Raw genomic sequence first — 25,195 nt, 5'->3', positions numbered from 1 at the left:
TAGAGATTACAAGCCCTAGTCATATTGCAAATAACTGTCAGCATTTGTTTGAACCTGTATGGATTACCAAATGCACGGATAAAAAAAAGTGACTTTCAAATACTTTTTCTTGTGATGGTTCTGAATCCTTCTGGCATCCGTGGTGTCCTCCTGTGGCCGGCCACACCTCTCTGGCATCTGAGTCGGCGAAAACAAACCTGCTTGGAAGTCATGTTTGGCTCATCCCACTGCTGGGAATTAAACTCACGTGTCTGGGGATTGAGAGTTGGCACTGCACTGCACCGCCCCAGTATCAACACAACTCACAGTCTAGGTCTTTGGGGGCCCTTTAGGTAGCCACATGACACTACTTGAACTTGAAGAGGTTGGGTACAATACGAAAGATTTACAAGGTGTCTGGGATGTGTTCAGGACACGTGCTGAAGATGACAGCCAGGACTGGCTTTGCTTCAAATGAGCGGAGAGGGCAAAGACAGGGAGAATAAAACAAAGAGCAAGTGAGTGAGAGAGAGAGACGAGTGGAAGAGAGGAGCAGAGATGGTGTTTTTGGCTGGCCGAGTCAGCTTTCAAGACACAGACTCTCCACTGATATGTGCCAAGAGGCTTAAAGAGGTTTACTGAACGACGCTCTGCTTGTTTAATATCACAGCTGGCTCATTTTCCATCTGCGTGTGTAAACGGATGGGCTTCTGTCGAGGCTCTGTTCAGCTACAGACACTCGTGCATTATTCCCTGGGCCTTTTGCACCGGTTTGCATTTTGTTTTGTGAAATCTGCTTTTCCTGTGAACATGCACTAAATGAGATTGATTCTAGCTTCCCCAATAAACGTTATCCTTGACAGAGGGTATTATTCCAACAATGTGTGTGTGACAGTGGATGATTTAACCATTTGTGCATTTGTCTGCATTCTTGGTGCTTTTCGGTGTTTTATGCAACGAAAAAACGTGAAATATGCAAGAAACGCAAATCACAGTATTGGAAGCCTGCAATGTGGTACTCATATAGACTGTATAACAATATGGATGTAGGCACCATGCTGTCACCCATTGGTTTCTGGTTTCTGGTTGAAGTTTTGAGTTTCACATTGTGGCCTGATGAAGATGTATCTCTTATAAACCATATTTTTAACATGTGGTACTTTTGATGGGTGGTGACAATGTTTGGATGAAGAATGAAATGGATGAATGAACACTAAATTAAATGAACCTATTAGATAGACTAAAAATGATAACCTCATAAGCAACTAGAATGACCTTAAAGTAATAAGTTGAATGTCCAGAATGAAAACCAAAGTTTAACAGTTTAATTTTAACAATTTGCCAGTTACAGAAACAACTTATATTAGTTTTGATCACAACAGCATTTAACAATTGAGGAGGAGAGGCTTTTGCAATGCTTTTCCATGCAGTCTCGGGTGCCTCTCCTGAAGCTTCTCCATCCAGGCTGGGTCCTCTATACATCTCCACAGGGTCCAAAAACATAATCTCCAAAAACGGCTATGTCCAGTACAGATCAATAACAGTATGCATTTCCAATCGGTCAGCAAATGAGCAGTCACAATATATTTGACCATGTCCATATAAGTCAATGCATGGACACAAATGCATCTTCAGGTCATGGATCAACAATGGGTCAACTCTAGGATCTAAAGATAAAGATACTCGAGGAGGACAGCTGCTGTGTGTCTGTGAAACTCTCTTGACCAGAGCTTAGATCAACCAATTTCAACATGTGCAGTGTAAAACATTTATTTGAATTTAATTGTTTAATTGTTTATTTATTTATAAATTAATCATTGTAACCCTCTTCAGTCCTTTTTCTTGTTTTTTCAAAAAAAATTGAGCCAGAAGTGACCATATTTGGACGAGAAGTGCCAGAGTGCCGCATGCTATTGGTCTGTGAACGTGAGCTGCATGATCACTGGACAGGCGACATGTCAATCAATCACACCCCAAAACATAGTCTACTTTGTGGTCTATTTTACTCTAAATTGACAGACATAATGAACTGACCAACCACAGACCTCGTGGGCGGTGCATTGGGAATGTAAATAACGGATGCACGCTGTATGGCGTAACTTCCGTCACAGCCCAGCCAATCAGATTTCACCCACACAGGGTGCCATATCTGCCTGCCATCTTGGCTTACAGAAAGTTGACATGTGATTCAGACTAGGGATGGGGCCGATCCGATCCAATACCGGTATCGGGTGCCGATATTGGCACTAATTCACAGATCGGATCGGAATTGAAAATATATATATATATTGTTTTGCCCATTTGCCCATGTATACTGTAATAGTATCCTTCTTTGCCTTGTATATTTTCTTAATTTTGTCTGCTTTTTCCAAGGTATATTTAAAAAAAAAATCTTTAATTGGCCAAATCTTTGCCTATACTGTATATTCAAGAAAAATATTGGTGTCGGCATAATATCAGTAACGGCAGATATCCAAATTCAGATATCGGAATCGGATCAGAAGTGAAAAAAGTGGATCGGTGCATCCCTAAGTCAGACCCTCTGTCGCTGCTGGAAGCTTGCTGACCTACGACGTTGGGTCGTGAGACTATGGAATCCTCCATCCTTCTGGTGTTAAAGTTTCTGTGTGTGTGTGCTTGATCTCTTCCTGATCCAGTGGTGCGTGGGCGTAAGCAGCCCCTGCCCTCAGACATCGCTGTCATCATGTATACCAGCGGATCCACAGGCGTCCCCAAGGGTGTCATGATCTCCCACAGCAACATCATCGCTGGGCTCGCCGGCATGGCTGAGAGGATCCCCAACCTGAAGTAGGTGCTGCAAACTCTATCGGTGCAATGTGCTATGAGACGAGAGTCATTCTGTCAGGACCACTTAAGTCAAAATACATATTAACCTCTAGACAGCAGCACATAAGACCTTTTTGACAAAATCACATCAGAGAAATAATCAGTTCAATGTTTTATTAGTTTTTTACATTTTGGCGGAATGGCAATACAGTTTTTAGCTTCAGATCTAAATAAGGCCCAAAGCACCCTTGCCTTAAGTGTGCTATTAACTTTTGCAAGAGTGGGTTTGTAATGGGGAGACAAACTGTCATTGCCTTTTGCAGTTTCTCTTTTCAAGCCGTTTAACAGGATATGAATGGAAGATGTTTGAGCAGGTTGATGGAGAATTAATCCGAGCAGCCGAGCTGAATTGAATGCTGGCAATCTGGCTCCTGATGGGACGGGCTGCATTTTGCACTACTCAAAACAGAGGACTATGAAAGCACTAAGGCCATGTTCACATTACAGGCAAATCCGATTTGCTGCTAAAGTCATGAATCATCATTAGCTTGATTGGTTTCCCAAATCTGATTTGGGAGTGTGTCCGCACTGCCACAAATCTGATTTGGGCAAGTGTTCAACTCGGATCTGTGTGTCCAGATACAATGAGCCAACATACAATGTTTCTGGCAGTGTTTGCATGTCTGCTCTCTGCTCTTCAAGTCCCCGCCCCCTGCAAAAGACACTCTCAAATCTGATTTGGCGTCCACACTGAAGTCACGATCAGTCGAAAGCAGATTGGAAACTACCTCCATATGTGGTTTGGGACAAGTGACACAAATCAGACCTGGAGCGTCCAGACTCATAAAACCAATCTGGATAGAATCATTAATAAGTCATTAAAGTTCACAAATCAGATTTGGCCTCCTAGTCTGAACATGGCCTACGTCAGGGGTGGCCACCAGGGGGGTGGTCATGGGATTTTCTCCATTTCCTCTCAGCTGCCCGAAGCTCTGTTCGATGAGTTCGCAGAGATTCAGTCAGCCAGGAAGCAGGGAGAGAGGATCAGGCAGGCTTAGTGGTGAGTGGGCAGAGAGAATCAAGAGCGGAGGAGAGAGAGGATAGAAGAGTAGTGGAAGCCTCCTCAGCGGACAGGAGAGAGAACTGCTTGGCTGAGGGAAGCAGGGAGAGGACAGCAGAAGAGAGGGAGTTAGGTGAGAAAGTTTTTAGGTTGCGACGGGAGGTGATAGAGTGAGCAGGTGAAGGGTGGGAGGTGGGGAGTGAGATGGGAAGAGAGAAGGTTATAAAGTGGTGGACGGATACTGGAAGAGGGGTCACAGTAAGGTTAGAGGTGGAGCAGGATCTGGTGAAGACCAGGTCAAGCACGTTCCCTGCTTTGTGAGTTGCAGGAGGTTGAGAGAGGTAGAGGTCAAAGGACGAGAAGAAGTTCAAGGAAGGCAGAGATTGCAAGGTTACCGACCTAGTGTTTGTGCCCAGAGTCTTCTACGGGAGTCTTCGTGCCCAGAGGCTGCCGCTTTAGACTGACTATGCTAAGAAATACTGATTCAACAGAGGCCCTAAGCACCGCCTACCTACACAATCATTTGGTCGTTCACAAGGGCTGTACACCTGAGGTCAGGTGAGAGCAATTAGTAGCTTTAAACTACTCTAGTTTCACTCTGTAGCCTAAACAAACTCACCTACTGCTTTCTGGAAGAAAGAGCAGACAACAGACAAATCTAGCTTAGACAAAACTCACCCAGCTATATCACAGAAGAAAGCTCTCTGCAGACTGGAAATGTGTTACTGCAGAGTTCTATCCACCTCACGTTTATATAGTGTGGCCCTATAAGCACCGCCTACACAATCACTGCCACCACTGCCTACATGCAATATTAGCATTGTTGATGATTTGGAGGTTGCATGACAGCACTGCATCTAGGGAAAGACGCCAAATGATCTATTGGGCTAGCTTCCTGGTCGGGGCGTCCATGTCAACCGAGCACGTGCAGACATACAAGTCTCATTGGCCGGTTGGCTAACCAGCACCATCACACGACACATAAGTGTTTAGTTTAAAACAGAAAGTGACCCTTCTCTCTGGGGAACGGGACGGGAGTGAGAGGAAATGCAGAAGGGAGGGAGCGGAGGAGAGGAAGGGAAAAAAGAGGAGGATGGGAGTCGGGGTGAGAGGGATGCGGGGGTTCGAGGGGTTAGGTCCGTCGTCACCATCTCAATCAGACTTCTAATGAAAATGACTGCTTCGCTTTGTGTATTTTCCCGTGTCCGGTTGTGTAAACCTCCCTCTCCCCTACAATATGTATGTATGCCATGAATTTCACACGACCATTGAAATGTGATTCCCCAGATTTGGCCCTATCTTACTGTAAGTAGGAGCAGATGTTACTAGGCTACTTTTTGTTCAGGCAAATAAGTCACCATTCAATCATATTTAATTCCAAGCAAAAGAGAAGACAGCTTGCATTTTGAAGACATGCAGCCAGATTCTTTCTGGTGCACAGTATCCATCTTCTATTATGACAGTGATGTGATTCATGATTCAAAATCATGATGGTTTGTATTCAAACAGATTGTACAACACACTGTACAATTACAATTTCCCATTTGCTAAATGCTTTTATCCAAAGTGACGTACACATGAGATTTTAATACTTTTAATAATACAAATAAAATTAAAAATAAATAAAATAATACAACACAGGCAAGGTTCTAGTCTGAGTGTTCTGGTCCAACAGGACATGCTGTAGGTGTGAGGCAATGCATAGAGTGCATAGACTGTGCAATTATACAACATATTAATTGAGCTTGTGTAACAGTGTCTTGGTGTTTGCAGTGAGGAGGACACCTACATCAGCTTTAGGACTTGTGTAACAGTGTCTTGGTGTTTGCAGTGAGGAGGACACCTACATCAGCTTTAGGACTTGTGTAACAGTGTCTTTGTGTTTGCAGTGAGGAGGACACCTACATCAGCTTTAGGACTTGTGTAACAGTGTCTTTGTGTTTGCAGTGAGGAGGACACCTACATCGGCTACCTGCCTCTGGCCCATGTGCTGGAGCTGAGTGCTGAGCTGGTGTCTCTTGCTCACGGATGCAGGATTGGTTATTCCTCACCACAGACTCTGGCTGACCAGGTACAATAAGACTCATCAGAGGATTTTCTTGACAAACCTAATGTATACTCACTCATACGCACTCATATTACATCATGGAACATACTCCCTTTGAGCTATACAATATTGAAATACAGTGGTGAAGCTGCAACTAAGCAGTTTCTGGATGTTTTTTTTCTTTCATTTTTGTTTTTGTTTTTCTCCTCCTGTCGTTCGATTGTTGCAGCTGGGGCATTTCCTCTTCAAACTCCGACGCTGAAAAAAAGTTGCTTGTCGACTCGTTTGACGACTTATTGGAGGGAATGTAATAATGTTATCTATCACATCCGCTAACCTGTTGCTCTTTGAACAACTTGGGATATTTATCAGTGAGTTTGGCCAAGCTGGACGTGATTGCCTCCTTTTGCCTGCAGCTTTGAAACATGGTTTACAGACGGGCTTGTTGTGTCTGTGGCAGCAACGTAACGGGGGGGAGGGGCTGGGAGGATGACACCAGAAGAAGCTCCCATATTTCACGTAAGGCATCATGGCAGCTAGAAAGAAGGTGGATTGAAGTCCTGCACCTCTATGAGAACAGCACAATCATGGTCAGAAGAAGGGAGAACTGAAAAGTGTCTCTGCTATAATACTATAGACGGGTTTAACAACATAAACATTCTAAATTGCCCCTAGCTAACTTCCTGTTGCAGTGTTTGCTTTATACAATAGCTGACAGAAAATAAGCTAGGTTCCCTATAGGGATGTTCATTTTGAAAATTTTCCAAAATCGATAATCGGTGAGAATTAACGATCAATTATCGATTATCGATTTTATTAATACTTAGAAAATTTTCAATATTTCCAATTTTTTTTTTTTTTTTTTTTTTTTTTTTTTTTACAAAATGAATGCCTATGGCAGAAAATATGAAAGACAACGTGTTCTCCTCAATGAACTCTTTATTTCAATGTGTCTCCTCTCCAACACTGCTGTCCCCGGCGCATGCCGGTGTGAATTTCTCATGTTTAAAACAGTTTTGTTGGCACAAAGGCCCGTGCCCAGCCAGAAAACTAGAGACTATATGAAGCTCCACCTCACGTTAGTCGGCTGTGCAATGGAGTGGGGCGAGGAGGAACGAATTCCACCCAAACCTAGTCCAAAAAAAAAAAAAAAAAATTTTTTTTTTTTTAATAATTATAAAATCGATCCAAATGCCACAGGATCGATTCCAATCCTTAACGATCGATTATCGATTTTCGATAATTGATGAACATCCCTAGTTCCCTAGCAACACAATTCTGTGGAAAACGTTGATAGATACTGAACTATTTACAGTTTTACAATACCTCTACAGACAGCTCTCGTCCTCTCCTCTCTGTAGTGTGGAGGCAGCCTGGCTGCAGTGTGGAGGCAGCCTGGCTGCAGTTGAGTCAGCTCCTCTCTGTAGTGTGGAGGCAGCCTGGCTGCAGTGTGGAGGCAGCCTGGCTGTAGTGTGGAGGCAGCCTGGCTGTAGTGTGGAGGCAGCCTGGCTGTAGTGTGGAGGCAGCCTGGCTGCAGTTGAGTCAGCTCCTCTCTGTATGTGGAGGCAGCCTGGCTGCAGTGTGGAGGCAGCCTGGCTGTAGTGTGGAGGCAGCCTGGCTGTAGTGTGGAGGCAGCCTGGCTGCAGTTGAGTCAGCTCCTCTCTGTAGTGTGGAGGCAGCCTGGCTGCAGTGTGGAGGCAGCCTGGCTGTAGTGTGGAGGCAGCCTGGCTGTAGTGTGGAGGCAGCCTGGCTGCAGTTGAGTCAGCTCCTCTCTGTATGTGGAGGCAGCCTGGCTGCAGTGTGGAGGCAGCCTGGCTGCAGTGTGGAGGCAGCCTGGCTGTAGTGTGGAGGCAGCCTGGCTGCAGTGTGGAGGCAGCCTGGCTGCAGTGTGGAGGCAGCCTGGCTGCAGTGTGGAGGCAGCCTGGCTGCAGTGTGGAGGCAGCCTGGCTGCAGTGTGGAGGCAGCCTGGCTGTAGTGTGAGGCAGCCTGGCTGTAGTGTGGAGGCAGGCTGGCTGTAGTGTGGAGGCAGCCTGGCTGTAGTGTGGAGGCAGCCTGGCTGTAGTGTGGAGGCAGCCTGGCTGTAGTGTGAGGCAGCCTGGCTGTAGTGTGGAGGCAGCCTGGCTGTAGTGTGAGGCAGCCTGGCTGTAGTGTGGAGGCAGCCTGGCTGTAGTGTGGAGGCAGCCTGGCTGCAGTGTGGAGGCAGCCTGGCTGTAGTGTGGAGGCAGCCTGGCTGCAGTGTGGAGGCAGCCTGGCTGTAGTGTGGAGGCAGCCTGGCTGCAGTTCAGTCGGGTTTAGGGATGCACGATATATCGGCAATCATATCGGTATCGGCCGATGTTAGTTATTTTTTAACATATCTGTATCGGTCCGATGTTACAATGTTAATATCGGTTATCGGTATCAGCCAAATTCTTCACATTGAGATGAAATAATGCAGTAAATCTATGATTTATGGGCTTTTACAAATGTTTTTGAAATAAAGAAATGCATTACTTTTTCAAATTCAGTGTTTACATGTGTTTTTCAGTATGTACAAAATATTATTATCATAGAAATGTGTTTTTATACAGATCATATCGACATCGGTAAATATCGGTTATCGGCCATAACAGCAATGTCAATATCGGTTATCGGCATCGGCCAAAATATCGGTGCATCCCTAGTCGGGTTAGCTGAATCTTTGTCACGTAACTGTTGCTCACAGCTGAGTCATTCATTGCTTGGCAGTTGCGATGCAAAACACTGAATTTAATGGGGTTTTTTTACAGGATCTGGTGGTTCGTGCAAATGCTTTATTTTTGCCAACATTTTAAATGAGACATGGAGAATACAATTATTTTGATGAAATATCATTATTTTAAGCTGAGATTTGGTTATGTTTCCTGACAGAACGAAGTGTTTGTCGGACATGATTAGTTCAAGGACCCTCGGACATTTGAAAATCCGACGATAATTCTGACTTTTTAAACCTTTCTGGCTATGATAAATGGTGTGATTTTGGAGACCTTTTAATGAAAACATGTCTTTCCAGCCCGTGGACAGGTTTTGGGGGCCTGAGGGGATAGTATATGATTAAAGAGCTAATTTGGCAAAAAGCTGCATGGTGTATTCCCGCCAAGAGAAATGCCGCCCATTTCCAGAGTAGTAAAAGTCTTTCTCCACCTCTTGGGAGTCCTGTGATAATAAGCAAAGAGAGTTGAACTTGGTTCCAGAGGCGGAATTGCCAGGCACAGCAAGGTCAGGTCCACTGGACTGAAAAGGGGGCATGCCAAGCTGCAGGGCCACAGTACTTACTACTTACTCCCCAGAGGGCAGAGGAAGACATTTACTTTACTACTGAAAATGGGCAAGGGAAAAGACCCCAGGTTTGTGCCAGAAATGCTTAGTGGTCAACTTACAGTACTACAGTATTGTGCAACAGGAAGTTGCATTTTCACCACTTTCTACCCGTTTCCATATCATATAGCTCAAAGTGAACGGTATCAACTTGCAAGCCACTCATCTGGAAAATATCTAGTACTTATATCTAGGCACTTTCTATGATTGCATCCACAAATTGGCATTAGAGATGCATAGAAACAAAATGTCATGATAATGGTCATTGATAATGCTTTTGTCACACTATGTTTAGTGGACAGTACAACCAAGCTAAGAATGATCTGAAAAGCTTTTGCATATACACCGTAGCGCACCAAAAACTAGGGATGGGGACGATCCGATCCAATATTGGTATCGGGTGCCGATATTGGCACTAATTCACGGATCGGAATCGTTTTTTTTTTTTTCAATTCCAGCGCGGGCCGCACAGGGGCCGTAATTTGCCCATGTATAATAGTATCCTTCTTTGCCTTGTATATGTTCTTAATTTTGTCTGCTTTTTGCAAGGTATATTTTTAAAAAAAAATCTTTAATTGGCCAAATCTTTGCCTATACTGTATATTCAAGAAAAATATTGGTATCGGCATAATATCGGTATCGGCAGATATCCAAATTCAGGGATCGGAATCGGATCGGAAGTGAAAAAATGTGGATCGGTGCATCCCTACCAAAAACCTATCCACTGCTATCATCTCATTAAACAACACTAAGTTGCTCAATGAGATTATAAGCACAGGAGTCACTGTTTTGCTTTTATTGTACTTAAATGCGGTGTTGAACAAAAGATCAGACGGGACTCGGGTTCAAATCTCGAAATGAAATGAGAAGCATTGATGTGAAGGTGTGCTGTCAATCCTCATTGTGATATTGGCTCATTCTTCTCATCTCCAGTCGACCAAGATCAAGAAGGGGAGCAGGGGGGACACCAGCGTTCTGCAGCCCACTCTGATGGCAGCTGTCCCGGTACGACAACACATAACACTGTCTCGTATATATAATGTTGCATTTATCTCCCATTCAGTTCCATCACTCTCCAGCCAGACTGTGTTGTCACAAACACTGCAGCTGATTGGTCCAGCAGGTCTGGATCTGCTTCATTATTGGCTGTGACGTAAATCAAAACTCTGGATCCTATCGCCGACACCAGCCAACTCTGCTCTCTGTCACTAACGCATGATTACGGTCTCATCACCCAGGGGTTACATTAGAGTATTACACGCCATGGGGATAAAGTGGCTGAGTACTTTGAAGTCTGTGTGAGTTATTCATCCCTTTCAGCGGCGCTGACGCTAGGACGGACTTTACAAAAACCCATGCGCATGGCTTCAGTTATTTTGTCAATGAAAAATTTCCAACAAAACAGAGGAGCAGTGGTTTTAACGTTGGTTCACGTGCTGTGTTGCTTTTAGCCTGGAAGTTCTAGTGAAGAGAAACACAGTGTGTGAAGCCTTGCAGTCACAGCTGTCCACTTTCCCTCACGAGGCCTCAGCTTACTAGGAAAAGCATTGGTGTCATGGAGAAAGGGCTTGAATTACTACTATGACTACTTTACTCACAACATGCTAACACACTGCAAGAACTCAGGAGCTGGGTTTCTTTTTTTTCCCAATATTTTATTTTATTTTTCTTTCTTTTTTAACAATATTCAAACAGGACAGACGAACAGGCTCAGACACAGGAAAAGAAAAGAAAAGAACAGAAAAACAATAAATACATATATATTCGACATTCAATATTACAACGTGGTGCTACTAGCCACATAAGCTGTTTATGTGCTTGTGCATGGGATCCCACGCAAGGGGTCCATGAGAAAGCAGCCACGAGAGTCACCTGTTGCCCCTAACCTCATCGAGGTCGGCTAGAAACGGATCCCGAAAACGTCTTGAGTGAGTAACAGAAGTCATGTCCGTCAACCACAATTGAAAAGAAGGTGAAGAGGGGGACTTCCATTCCTTTAGAATTAGTTTTTTTTCGCAACAGTTGTCCCCTGTGTTAGAGACTGTTGCACAGCTGTAGGGAAGTTCAGAGAGGACTCCGAGCAGCCGAAGATGGTGAGTTCTGCCTCCAGCTGGAGTTTATCTTGTAGGCCTTAGAGTACCAATCAAATATTTTGGTCCAGAATCCCGTTAGTTAAGGGCAGAACCAGAAGGCATGAGATAGTGTTCCCTTTGACACCTGTCACACAGTGGTGAGACAGAAGGGAAGAACTTGTGTAACTTATGCTTGGCATAGTGAAGCCGGTGAGTAACTTTAAATTGGATCAGCTGGTGTCTGCTATTGTCTGAGCAGAGTTGTACCACAGACAGATTCCTTTCCCATATGTCAGATAAATCAATACCAACTTCCACCTGCCACGCTTAGTAGCTGGGTTTCTATACATGTATTAATACGACTACTTTACTCACACATGCTAACACACTGCAAGAACTCAGTAGCTGGGTTTCTATACATGCTAACACACTGCAAGAACTCAGTAGCTGGGTTTCTATACATGCTAACACTGCAAGAACTCAGTAGCTGGGTTTCTATACATGCTAACACACTGCAAGAACTCAGTAGCTGGGTTTCTATACATGCTAACACACTGCAATAACTCAGTAGCTGGGTTTCTATACATGGTAACACACTGCAAGAACTCAGTAGCTGGGTTTCTATACATGCTAAAACTGCAAGAACTCAGTAGCTGGGTTTCTATACATGCTAACACACTGCAATAACTCAGTAGCTGGGTTTCTATACATGCTAACACACTGCAAGCACTCAGTAGCTGGGTTTCTATACATGCTAACACGCTGCAAGAACTCAGTAGCTGGGTTTCTATACATGCTAACACTGCAATAACTCAGTAGCTGGGTTTCTATACATACTAACACTGCAAGAACTCAGTAGCTGGGTTTCTATACATGCTAACACACTGCAATAACTCAGTAGCTGGGTTTCTATACATGCTAACACTGCAAGAACTCAGTAGCTGGGTTTCTATACATGCTAACACTGCAAGAACTCAGTAGCTGGGTTTCTATACATGCTAACACACTGCAAGAACTCAGTAGCTGGGTTTCTATACATGCTAACACACTGCAAGAACTCAGTAGCTGGGTTTCTATACATGCTAACACTGCAAGAACTCAGTAGCTGGGTTTCTATACATGCTAACACACTGCAAGAACTCAGTAGCTGGGTTTCTATACATGCTAACACACTGCAAGAACTCAGTAGCTGGGTTTCTATACATGCTAACACACAGTGGCGTGCCTGACCAAGTTGGTGCCCTAGGCAAGATTTTTGCTGGTGCCCCCCCTCCCTCCTCCCCCAAAGAAAATATAATAAAAATTATATCGCAGCTAATTCCACCACTGCAGTGCAGGCTCAGAATCACCCTTCCCCAGTGGCGCTGCCCACGAGGGCAGCGCCGAAGAAAATTTTACGTTTCTTGGACTTCCATCCATATTTAGAAGAATATTTAATTTTAAATTAACATTAGGATTATACTGTTATGATGTCATTATTCAGTATCTTCTCCTTTTCTCACTCACTTTCATGTAAGCACCTGCTCTCCCTTTAGTCGTTTTACACTACAACAGACAGCAACACAGGCATAAACACTGAACTTATTATTATTATTATGGAAAACCAGATTATGATGAAAATCAAACACTTTTGAAGAGAGACCGTATGAAATAAGATTAGAGCTGGGAAGCACAAACTGTTTTTTAATGCATCTTGTTGGTGGTATAAACACAAGACAGCCAAATCCAACAATTTCGAAAATCCCATTTCTTGCCACCAGGGGGTGCTGCAGCACCCTCAGCACCCACCTTCCAGCTCCCTTCCCCCACTCTGGGAAAAAGCTCCGAGCAGGTAGAAGGGGGCGCGGCCGCGCAGTGGGTGGGGTGGTATGGATTAGGGACCATGGTGAAAGTGCTGCCCGGGCAGCCAGAAAGCCAGAATTAGAAAAATGATTTCACTATTATTTAAAGACTTCAGACGTTGTTCTGCTTATTTTTGTCTACTATTGTAAAATAATAGTAGGCCTATTATCATGAAAAAGTATTTGTAATTTTTTTTTTTTTTTTTTTTACCCTCTCTGGCGCCCCTAACGGCTCAAGCGCCCCTAGCATTTGCCTAGTTCGCCTAATGGATGGCACGCCACTGGTAACACACTGCAAGAACTCAGTAGCTGGGTTTCTATACATGCTAACACACTGCAAGAACTCAGTAGCTGGGTTTCTATACATGCTAACACACTGCAAGAACTCAGTAGCTGGGTTTCTATATGTATTTTATTGATGTTCAAATAAGAGAGGGTGAATGGAACTGGCAAATTGAGGTAAAATGGCGTCAGTTATCATGCTGTCACTCAAATGTCATCAGTGATGTCACTTGAGCAATTGTGATGTCATTAGTGATGTCACTCAAGCAATTGTGATGTCATCAGTGATGTCACTTGAGCAATTGTGCGCCGCGCAGCAACTGGAATGCTTTATCATAAGTAGTAAGATGTGACTGGTTCCTGCAACATGACCATCGCACTTGGTTGCGTAATATTATATTTTTTCTACTTCTCTCTGAACATTGCAGGTCCATTTATCCATCCATAAGGGATGGGATGAAATTGGGAAATTAGGATTAGTAATCCATGGCTCCCGTTGGCTAGACTGTAACGCCCTCCTCCCTCTGTATTCTCTGTGTCTCTCACCATGAGGGTCGCCCCCCCCCCATCTCCCAGGGGTGCTAGTGTAAAGGACAGAGGGCCCCAGTGTCTGGAACCATTCACAGCTGTAAACAGAACGTGAGAAAGCCCAGTGTGGTTATCCCCACGACTCACACACACACGCGCGCACACACACACACACACACACACACACACACACACACACACATACACGCACGCACATACACACAACTTGTTTGCTGTGATATGACAACGGGCTGCTGCACGAATCCCATCTCAACTTCCTCCTCCGCACTGCTTTATCTTCACACACACACACACACACACACACACATAGAGGAGACCAGCTGGTTTGTATTGTTTGTTGTTTGTGCCCTTTCCCCCATTTAGGCGTAACCCAGGCTTTTTAAGACACTGCTGAATTGGATAATGAAGTGTTCTTGGCTTTAGTGGGTTTGAGACTGTTCTCTCCACTGCAGTCCCTTTGACAATAGGAAACCAAGACATCAAGTCAAGTCACGCAGACCTACGGCTGGGTTGGGTCACATGATAGCAATTCATCCCATGCCTATCCTTTTCCCATCACCAATTCACCTAACCTTAACCCATTCATCCCAGTTCATCCAGTTCATCCCTGACCTAGTTTGCAGCCTCCCACAAAGAGAAACCTGAGGAAACAAATAACAGTCCTGTAATCAATGTACCGGTAATTAAAATGTAATGCAAATTCAACTGATCTCCAAAATATTCTCTATTCTTGCCATTTTGCATAATGACACTTTTGTTTTATCAATTTTGAGCAGTCTTTGCACTTTTTCAACATAGAATTGTCCAATCAGAGCAGACACTAGATTAGATTTATTTCGAACATGGTCAAAAACAAAGATAAAGAATAAAAGAAATATAGGCGAGACGTGCCAAACAATCATAGTCAATTAGAATTCACAGCATACAATATACAGCAAATTCACAATCAATTTACATTTGTTTATCATGCCCGAAAAGGAGTAGGAAGAAGATAATACTTATCAAGTCCTACCCCCTGTTTTATATCTATAGGCTTAATATGAAAGTATACTGTAATAACATGTTATACTACTGTAATAATATATAAGAGATGTGTGCATACTCACATTATATCCATAATAATATCACACATACTATAGAGTTGTGCCTAGTACATTTTTAACTGACCACTGACCAAGGAGTCGATGGAGGAGGACTCAGTCCATAATGAGTTGGACTTTCATATTATGCGAGTTTTGTTGACTTCTATATGTGGAAGAAGCTGATTATGCATTCCTGCACTACACTTTCCATTCAGCCTTTGGTTTGCACAGTTAGTCACCACAGCATGAAGTCTACGTCTAATAACACCACAGTGTTATCATCATCATGGAACATGTTCAAATGAACTGATGTATTTGGCGTCTCCTCATCCCCTCTTTTCTCTCTCTTCATCTCTCTTTCTTACCCCTTCTGTTTCTTCTGTTTCTTTTGCAGGAGATCATGGATCGTATCTATAAGAATGTGATGACCAAGGTGGAGGAGATGAGCTGCGTCCAGCGAACCATGTTTACTCTGGCGTACAACTACAAACTAGAGCAGCTCGCCAAAGGATACAGCACGCCTCTATGTGACAAGTAAGTGGATGGATACACACACACACACACACACACACACATTGGTTAAGCCTATACGTAACCATTTTGTATGTAAACACAAATATTTGTTCCATATTGAAGCTGCAATATGGTTTTTTCCCCCACATTAATGCACAACAATAACTAAATAAGATGTAGGTCTACATGATCAGTATGTGTCTGTCAGTCACAAGGTTCAGTAATCAGTAATATACATCCTAAACATAGACCTTATAATAATATGTGACATCATGTGATATCAGTAATATAGATCCTAAACATAGACCTTATAATAATATGTGACATCATGTGATATCAGTAATATACATCCTAAACATAGACCTTATAATAATATGTGACATCATGTGATATCAGTAATATACATCCTAAACATAGACCTTATAATAATATGTGACATCATGTGATATCAGTAATATAGATCCTAAACATAGACCTTATAATAATATGTGACATCATGTGATATCAGTAATATACATCCTAAACATAGACCTTATAATAATATGTGACATCATGTGATATCAGTAATATAGATCCTAAACATAGACCTTATAATAATATGTGACATCATGTGATATCAGTAATATAGATCCTAAACATAGACCTTATAATAATATGTGACATCATGTGATATCAGTAATATAGATCCTAAACATAGACCTTATAATAATATGTGACATCATGTGATATCAGTAATATACATCCTAAACATAGACCTTATAATAATATGTGACATCATGTGATATCAGTAATATACATCCTAAACATAGACCTTATAATAATATGTGACATTATGTGATATCAGTAATATAGATCCTAAACATAGACTTTATAATAATATGTGACATCATGTGATATCAGTAATATAGATCCTAAACATAGACTTTATAATAATATGTGACATCATGTGATATCAGTAATATAGATCCTAAACATAGACTTTATAATAATATGTGACATCATGTGATATCAGTAATATAGATCCTAAACATAGACTTTATAATAATATGTGACATCATGTGATATCAGTAATATAGATCCTAAACATAGACTTTATAATAATATGTGACATCATGTGATATCAGTAATATAGATCCTAAACATAGACTTTATAATAATATGTGACATCATGTGATATCAGTAATATAGATCCTAAACATAGACCTTATAATAATATGTGACATCATGTGATATCAGTAATATAGATCCTAAACATAGACTTTATAATAATATGTGACATCATGTGATATCAGTAATATAGATCCTAAACATAGACCTTATAATAATATGTGACATCATGTGATATCAGTAATATAGATCCTAAACATAGACTTTATAATAATATGTGACATCATGTGATATCAGTAATATAGATCCTAAACATAGACTTTATAATAAAATGTGACATCATGTGATATCAGTAATATAGATCCTAAACATAGACCTTATAATAATATGTGACATCATGTGATATCAGTAATATAGATCCTAAACATAGACTTTATAATAAAATGTGACATCATGTGATATCAGTAATATAGATCCTAAACATAGACTTTATAATAATATGGATGTAGCCTTTGTGACATTATCCATTGCTTTGTGCTTTGTGCACTCCCGTGAAGCCATCTTGGTTAATGGAGTACCGCAGGGATGACGTATTTTTGTAGGCCAACTCAGAAGTCATGCACTTCCTGTTTCCCTCGTCGGGAAGTCAATGGGATTTTTGCATGGGGATTTGGGTTGAATACCGGAAATAAGGTAAGTGGTTAGCAAAAGTTTATTTTTAAAAATCGCATTTACACTTCAAAAGTGATCAAAGTGGTCCTCATTTGTGAAGATGACCTTGCTGAACACAACGATGGCAGTTTCATAAGCTTTTAACCACAGAGCTTATTTCAGGCATTTAACCAAAACCCCCATACAGAAATAACATTGAATTTGAGACGAGGGAACCAGGAAGTGCTAACATCAGGGTCGGACTGGTTCCTGTGGTACTCTATAGGAGCCAGAAGCAGCTAGCGTGAGACCCGGGGTTACCCACAGAGCCACAGCTATTGGTCTGCGATTGGTGAGCTACGTGATCACTGGACAGGCGACCTGTCAATCACACGCCAAACCATTGTCTGCTTTGACCTATTTGACTCTAAATGGGACTATAATTTCCAAAATGAATATAATGCTGTATTGAAGAAGACATGAAACTAGTGATTGAGACCATCAACTCACTCTTTACTGAGGTCATAAATCACGTGAGAAGTAGGGTCATTTCCCCATTGACTTCCATACAATCGGACTTCTTTTTCGAGCTAGTGGAGTTGTCCCTTGCAGGCCATTTGAAAGAATGCAGGTGTAAGGGACTTGGCATTGGCTTCAGTTTTCAGGTTGCCCCTTGATCCTAGATTATACACACATGATTATACATGACATGAATTCTGTGTACAATATCCTATATTTCAAATATATACATTTTACATTCTCTATACAACTCTAATTCCATGTAGATACACATACATATATACACATATATTAACACACACCCCTCCTTCCCTCTCTCCATCCAGGCTGGTGTTCAGGAAAGTGCGCTCCCTGCTGGGCGGGCGGACGCGGGTGCTGTTGTCGGGCGGCGCGCCCCTCTCCGCCGCCACCCAGCGCTTCATGAACGTGTGTCTGTGCTGCCCGGTGGGGCAGGGCTACGGCCTCACCGAGACCTGTGGTGCCGGGACCATCAGTGAGCGTAAGCAGGGTTTAGGGGGGCAAACAGTCACTGGTCAATTCGGACACATTTTTGGTACAGTTTTTTCCCCCAATGTTTTTGCTGTAGAAGGCCAAGAAAAAGGGGTGAAAAAAACACACAAAAAAGCTGAGTGCATGGCTGGATTTGGCCACAGGGGTGTCCACATGTGGCCACTGTTATCCATTACACTGCTTATTATATTAGTTTTCCATCACAGCCACAACATTGGCAATTGCATCCTCCCTCGTCTTCAAAAGTCAAGATAACAGCATTGCCTCGCCTGTGTGCCTCTGTATGTATGAATGATCAGGGAAAGCACATGGCATTGATGTCTAATGTCCTTGTCATCATTTTTGCTTGATAAATTGTCAATAGTGGGAATATTCCCAGCTAGAGAAAGTACTCGTTACTGCTGGAGCTCATTGTAACAGGACAATGAGTCATTATGAGGAAATCAAGATGGAAGATGGGGTGGCCTAATAGCTTTTGGATAATTCAACAACTTATTTTTTGATTGGTATCCGATCGGTAAACTGAAACTGTAATTTGTTACAATAGCCTGCTACTTTACAGAGGAAAGTTACTGAGGGGAACGAACAGTTCCTGCAACATGGAAGCAAAGATAAAAGCACTTTTTTGTGTTAGTGCTAGAAGATGGATTGAACGTGGGAGGAAGGGAGTAGGCTCAGAGTTATGGAAAGACAAACATCAACAAGTCACTGTTACAGCATGAACTCCAGTCAGCATCAGCTACTTTAGCGTGCCGTGAGGCTGACACATCGCTGTTGGCTATGAGAATGTGTATGTTGCTTTGCAAAATATAAACCAACAAAATGGAGGCATTCCTAAAAGCTGATGCTTTGATTTGGAAATGACACGCAATGGATTTGAACACAACAGCAATCTTTTTTTTCTGTTACCACTGCCTTACGGAAACAACGGAAATTAAAAATGGATTGTTGTTTCCCTCTTAATTGGCGTAAAAGCTTGCCCCTCATATCTCTGGTGGTACATAATCTGTTGTGAATCATGCGGCTCTGATGACTATGATGTTTGGCTTTCGTTTTCCAGCACATTTGTGAAATAATTGAATATGGTGAGCACTTTCCCAGGCAGACTAAAGCAACACAGAGGCCCTGACACTGCCCATCACTCTGCGCTGCTGCGGTCATCTATAGGGCTGGGTTCAAAAAATCGATTCTCCGATTTTTAATCGATTTTCATTTTAATCCTCGATTATCGATTCATATGTCCAGAGATCGATTTTTTTTTTTATTAAAAAAAAAAAAAAAAAAAAAAAAATACTAAACAGGCTATTGTGCTGTGTGTGGTAGTTGAAACATAGTTTCAAGTTGACGTTTAATTATGTTTGTAGTTGAAACAAAAACATAAATACTGTAGGCTACATGAATGGAAATGTTCTACTTTTAGAAATTATATAGGCTGAAATCAAATCACTGTGCATAATTGTGAAAGTGTCTTTATTGACAATGAAAAGGCTGTTATTTACCCTTTGTCACCACGTGGTGAGTAAATATATGTGTAACTAAAACCATTAAAATTGACAACAGGTCTGCAACTTTTTTTCCCCATGTATCTACTTGGCTGGTTGGAAACCCTTGTGTTACATAACTGGACAGTCATGTAATTCAGGGTACAGTTCAAAAACCACGTTTTGGTATCACTAACCAAATCAATATTGAAAATTGATCGAATCGGAATCGAATCGAATCGAAATTAATCGATTCGCAACCTTGTGAATCGGAATCGAATCGATTCTTGAAATTTGAACCAATACCCAGCTCTAGTCATCTAAACCAACACAGAGGCCCTGACACTGCCCATCACTCTGCGCTGCTGCGGTCATCTGAGCCAGAACAACACTGTTCTGTGGACATTCCTTTGGGATGGGGGTTACCATGGCAAGGGAGGAAGTGAGGTCCGGTTGCCATAGTGATAAATAAAAAGGTAGTGCGCTTCTTAATCGTGTGCGTGTGTGTGTGTGTGTGTGTGTGTGTGTGTGTGTGTGTGTGTGTGTTCCAGTGTGGGATTACAGCACTGGGAGAGTGGGCGGCCCACTGGTTTGCTGTGAGATCAAACTGAAGGACTGGCTGGAGGGTGAGTGAGACAAACTGAAGACACACACACACACACACACACACACACCACACACACACACACACACACCACACACACACACACACACACACACACACACACACACACACACACACACACACACACACACACACACTTCATGACTCATTTAGACACTCACACTCACAGAGATGTGCACCAGCCTTCCTTCTACAGCTGCAACTAACCATTATTTTCATTATGCAGCTAACCATTATTTTCATTATCCATTCATCTGTGAATTATTTTCTCGACTGATTGGTCGTGAAAGATGTCGATCACTTCTTCCCCAAAGCCCCAGAAAAATGTATCAATTATAAAATTAGTTGGCGATTAATTTTCTGTCGATCGAGGAGTTGTTGTAGCTCTTCTTTCTTTCTTTCTTTCTTTCTTTCTTTCTATCTATCTATCTATTTATCTTTCTTTCTATCTATCATCTATCTATCTATCCATCTATCTATCTATCCATCTATCATCTATCTATCTATCTATCTATCTATCTATCTTTCTTTCTTTCTTGTCTTCTCACATACTTGCAAGTGTACACAAACTCACTTTTCGAATGCACCCATCATTACTTCCACTGTAGCTAATGAGAAGGTTAGACAGCGTTAAAGCAGAGAGATCACTCCTCCTCAGCAGCAGCAGCAGCTCACCTCATATCCTTGTAAGGAATTCACTTTTCTCCATCCTTTTACAGCGTTGTCTTTTCCATCGTTTACGTCACGCAGCATCGTTCATTTTTACTATGCTCTGTTCAAATCTGAATACCTGTCACGGTGCGCTTTTATTGCTCGAGGCACAGAACAGCGCCTGGACACAACAGAACAGAAGTGTGTGTCACACACACACACACACACACGCACGCACGCACCTGCGAATTGCAGATCGATTTTAACGACAAAAATCTGTTAAAAATTCGAGATTGTAGAGAGGTTTGAATTGCATAATTTACACACATATTGGCCAGATGTGCTGTCTCTCAGGGCGAGGGCCAGATTAATCCTTAGTTATGTGAAACGCCATTTTCACAGTAAATCCCCACACCGAGTTACTTCCTCGTTTGCCTGTAAAGAACGCTTCGCTGTACACAGTGCATGCACTGTATGTCGCGCAATACGCGCATGCCTGGCAGCCATGTTTAGAAAGTAATTCCGGCTATGTATTTACCTTAAAAAAAGATCATTTCTCCACATTTGGATTATTATTTCATCTCGTGGTGAGTACCCGAAGCATAACATGTATTTTGGCACTATTTGATCTGTGTTTTTGGTTATTTTGAACGGGTGTACCATTGGCCTCCATTCTAAGGTGATGCATACTAACTTCACGACTGTAGCTCACTGTATACTGCCCGGACAGTGACGGTAAAAGCATGGTGTACCTTGGTTATGTGGGGGGGGGGGGGGGCTAAACTCCCAAGAAAGTGGCATATCCCTTTACGTTTTACGGTAACTATGACCATCTGCACCATATTAACTCTATTATATTGCGATCTATTCACATTTCAGGTGGTTACCGTAGCACTGACAAGCCCCACCCACGAGGAGAGATTCTGATCGGCGGACCCAACGTCACCATGGGATACTATAAGAACGAGGCTAAAAAACAATATGACTTCTTCGTGGATGAGAGCGGCCAGCGGTGGTTCTGCACAGGAGACATCGGAGAGTTCCACCAAGACGGATGCCTGAAGATTATCGGTGAGGAGAGGTGGATGGAGGGATGAGTACATGAATGGGTGGGTGGGTGAATGTGAGGATGCATGGGTGGAGTGGAAGGTGGGTGGAGTGGAAGGTGGAGGTGCATGAATGAATGGATGGACAGATGAATAACTAGAGGACCGTGAAAAAGTTTCTGCCCCCTGTTTCACTGTCTGTATTTTCACACATTTTTCATTTGATTTTGGTGGTAGTCTGATAGGGAAATGGCACAAGTTAATCAAACATGCAGTCTCCAGGTGTCAAATGTACTCTCCTCAAATATTCCAAATTCAATTGCATGGACATTAGAGACAGCTTGTTAAAACTGAAGTCTCAAGTTTATTTTCAATCCTTTATTTTATATAAAAGGGAGCAAGTGGGCTTTGTTTGTCTCTTTGTTTCAATTTTTTGTCCCACTGACGATGTCACAATGTCTATGACATCATCAGTGATGTCATCAGTGACATCATTATTGACCAAAATCATATTATGACATCACTGATGACGTCATAGACATTGTGACATCATCATTGATGTCATAGGCATTGAGCAGGCGAGACCACGCTGCGGGCGAGGCCGTGCAGTGGGTGAGCTGCATACGGCGAGCCCATGCAAACCCTAGTTTAGATTTAAAAAAATGCATTGGAATTCTTGTTGAGGGGTTTCACAATTCACATTCAGGCAAACAAAACTCATAGGAGACAGGGTGAAAAACAACAAGGACACATAAGCAAGAATCTCCACTCATCAAACGTCATCAACAGAAAAGCCAAGGAAAAAGCAATGTTTTGACAGGTGATCTCTGGGAAGTGCAGTGTAGAAACACCACAGCAATGAGCTCCGAGCACCAAAAATGGAGGCAAAATAAAAACAAGGATCTGATTCAACTTATTGCTGCTGTGATCCACATGGTGCCCCAGAGACCTGGACTCTTAATGCTGCTGTGATCCACATGGTGCCCCAGAGACCTGCAGCCTGTTGCACCAGCTGAACGTAAGTTCTGTCTTAAGTTAGGGTGTAAAGTCCACACTAACTGCTACGTTCAAACTAGTTAGTTTGACACTAAAGTTGTGTCTTTGTTGAGTTGCACCACGGAGACGTAAGATACATCTTAACTAGTAGTCCTTAAACCTCACACTAGCCAAAATAGTGTCGCAGAAAATGACGTGTACAGTATCTGTGACCAATCAGTGAAAAGCACGGTGGAAACGGTGTTTATTTACCGTTGTTTAAGTAAGTGGAGTGAAAACAGGACATGTTGCCCCCCGCAAATTAGTGCTTTCATATTTCATCAACACTAACCAAATGAGAACGTTATTGAGTGACGTTCGTTTAGGTTCATATTACTGTTAACGTTTATCTGTGAGCTCTATTAGTATTGTAGGCTAATTTAGCACCATCCTGCCTCACTAAATTGTTGCGGTTATTTTAATTTGTATGCAGTGCTGCAGCTTGTGCAAAACAAAAGCGTGAGTCATAAATATCAAAGGGTGTACTAATTGATCACGGAGAGCGCGTTGCGGACGCAAAACAACACTGTGCCACGGTGCCAAGTTGCAATCCGTGCCAACTGCTATTTTACGGAGGACTTTACACCTAGTAAGACGTAGGTGTAAAATTTAAGTTATAACTTATGCCTACGTTGTAACTATTTAACTTGGTGCAACCCAAATATGTTTAGTAGTGCGTAAACTCGGACTTAGTGAGACTTTACGTTCAAACTAGCTTACGTTTCAACTTACGCACAGCTGGTGCAACCCACTGCAGGACCCTTAATGCTGCTGTGATCCACATGGTGCCCCAGAGACCTGGACTCTTAATGCTGCTGTGATCCACATGGTGCCACAGAGACCTGGACTCTTAATGCTGCTGTGATCCACATGGTGCCTTAGAGACCTGGACTCTTAATGCTGCTGTGATCCACATGGTGCCACAGAGACCTGGACTCTTAATGCTGCTGTGATCCACATGGTGCTCCAGAGACCTGGACTCTTAATGCTGCTGTGATCCACATGGTGCCTTAGAGACCTGGACTCTTAATGCTGCTGTGATCCACATGGTGCCTTAGAGACCTGGACTCTTAATGCTGCTGTGATCCACATGGTGCCCCAGAGACCTGGACTCTTAAGGCTTAGTTCACACCGACGACCCAAGCCTTGCCTATGCCTTGCCTTTACCCACGCTTTTTAATAGGCGTCCGTTTTAGTCAACGAGGCTGTGTACACCGTGCGCCTGAGCGTGAACCCTGCGTGTACCCACGCCTTGCCTGTGCCTTGCCGATTTTATCGAATAGGCGTGAGTTCTATTTTGAAGCCGACAAGGCGCGTGCAGGCAGACTTCTTCTGTCAAGCCATGAAAGAAAAATGTACAATATCCATCGGAAATAGCAAAGTCAACTGAATTTTAAAATAAAATGGAGTTACTACAACATGTTGAGCAGAGAGACAGAGAGATTGACGGGTGGCTATCACGTGGTGCTTTCTCCCCGTCGGCAAACAAATCTTCATGAGAGAGAATAGCGACCGAAGAAGCAAGATGGACAATGTTGTTGTGCCAGCACATATTCTTGCAAGATCACCTCTCTAAAATGTCCGACTATAGTCAGACCTGGTTATACATATCCAGCATCAATAGAACATTAAATATATCAGATTTATTTTACCTAGAGGCTACCCATGACAATTCTGGACAACACGTGAAAAAATACAGTCGGGAGAGAGGAGAGGCGCTTGTGACTCGGCTCCAGGTTCGGCGTGCAAAAGGCGTGCGGTGTGATCGCAAAAGCGTGTAACAGGTTCACGCCCAGCTCGGCGTAGGCGTGGGTTGAGGCAAGGCAAGGCGTAGGTTGTCTGTGTGAACGAAGCGTAATGCTGCTGTGATCCACATGGTGCCCCAGAGACCTGGACTCCTTCCAGCCTCCACTTCCATCCATCAATCTGACAAGCCTTCACCCAGAAACCTTTCAACCAATCAGATTGACCTCACTTCCCAGAATTCCTCTCCACTTCTGTTTACACGAGTCCACTAGAACC

The 25,195-nt window shown here is 42.8% G+C and overlaps 1 protein-coding gene across 1 annotated transcript in view; it reads left to right on the top strand.

Annotated features, from left to right (window-relative positions):
• LOC310777515 (fatty acid CoA ligase Acsl3-like) overlaps positions 1–25,195 on the top strand; it is a 76,784-nt gene that overhangs the window by 44,237 nt on the left and 7,352 nt on the right. Inside the window, exons 7-13 of the mRNA XM_083637867.1 lie at positions 2,637–2,787; positions 5,774–5,897; positions 10,143–10,214; positions 15,430–15,569; positions 18,152–18,324; positions 20,368–20,442; positions 21,972–22,163. Of these exons, the coding sequence (XP_083493993.1) occupies positions 2,637–2,787; positions 5,774–5,897; positions 10,143–10,214; positions 15,430–15,569; positions 18,152–18,324; positions 20,368–20,442; positions 21,972–22,163 (927 nt within the window). The remainder of the gene's footprint in view (positions 1–2,636; positions 2,788–5,773; positions 5,898–10,142; positions 10,215–15,429; positions 15,570–18,151; positions 18,325–20,367; positions 20,443–21,971; positions 22,164–25,195) is intronic.

Source organism: Poromitra crassiceps (assembly GCF_964638095.1).
Source record: "Poromitra crassiceps genome assembly, chromosome: 5".
NCBI classification, from domain to species: Eukaryota; Metazoa; Chordata; class Actinopteri; order Beryciformes; family Melamphaidae; genus Poromitra; species Poromitra crassiceps.
The sequence above is the reverse complement of the archived record's forward strand: the minus strand, read 5'-3'. Positions and strand labels throughout refer to the sequence as shown.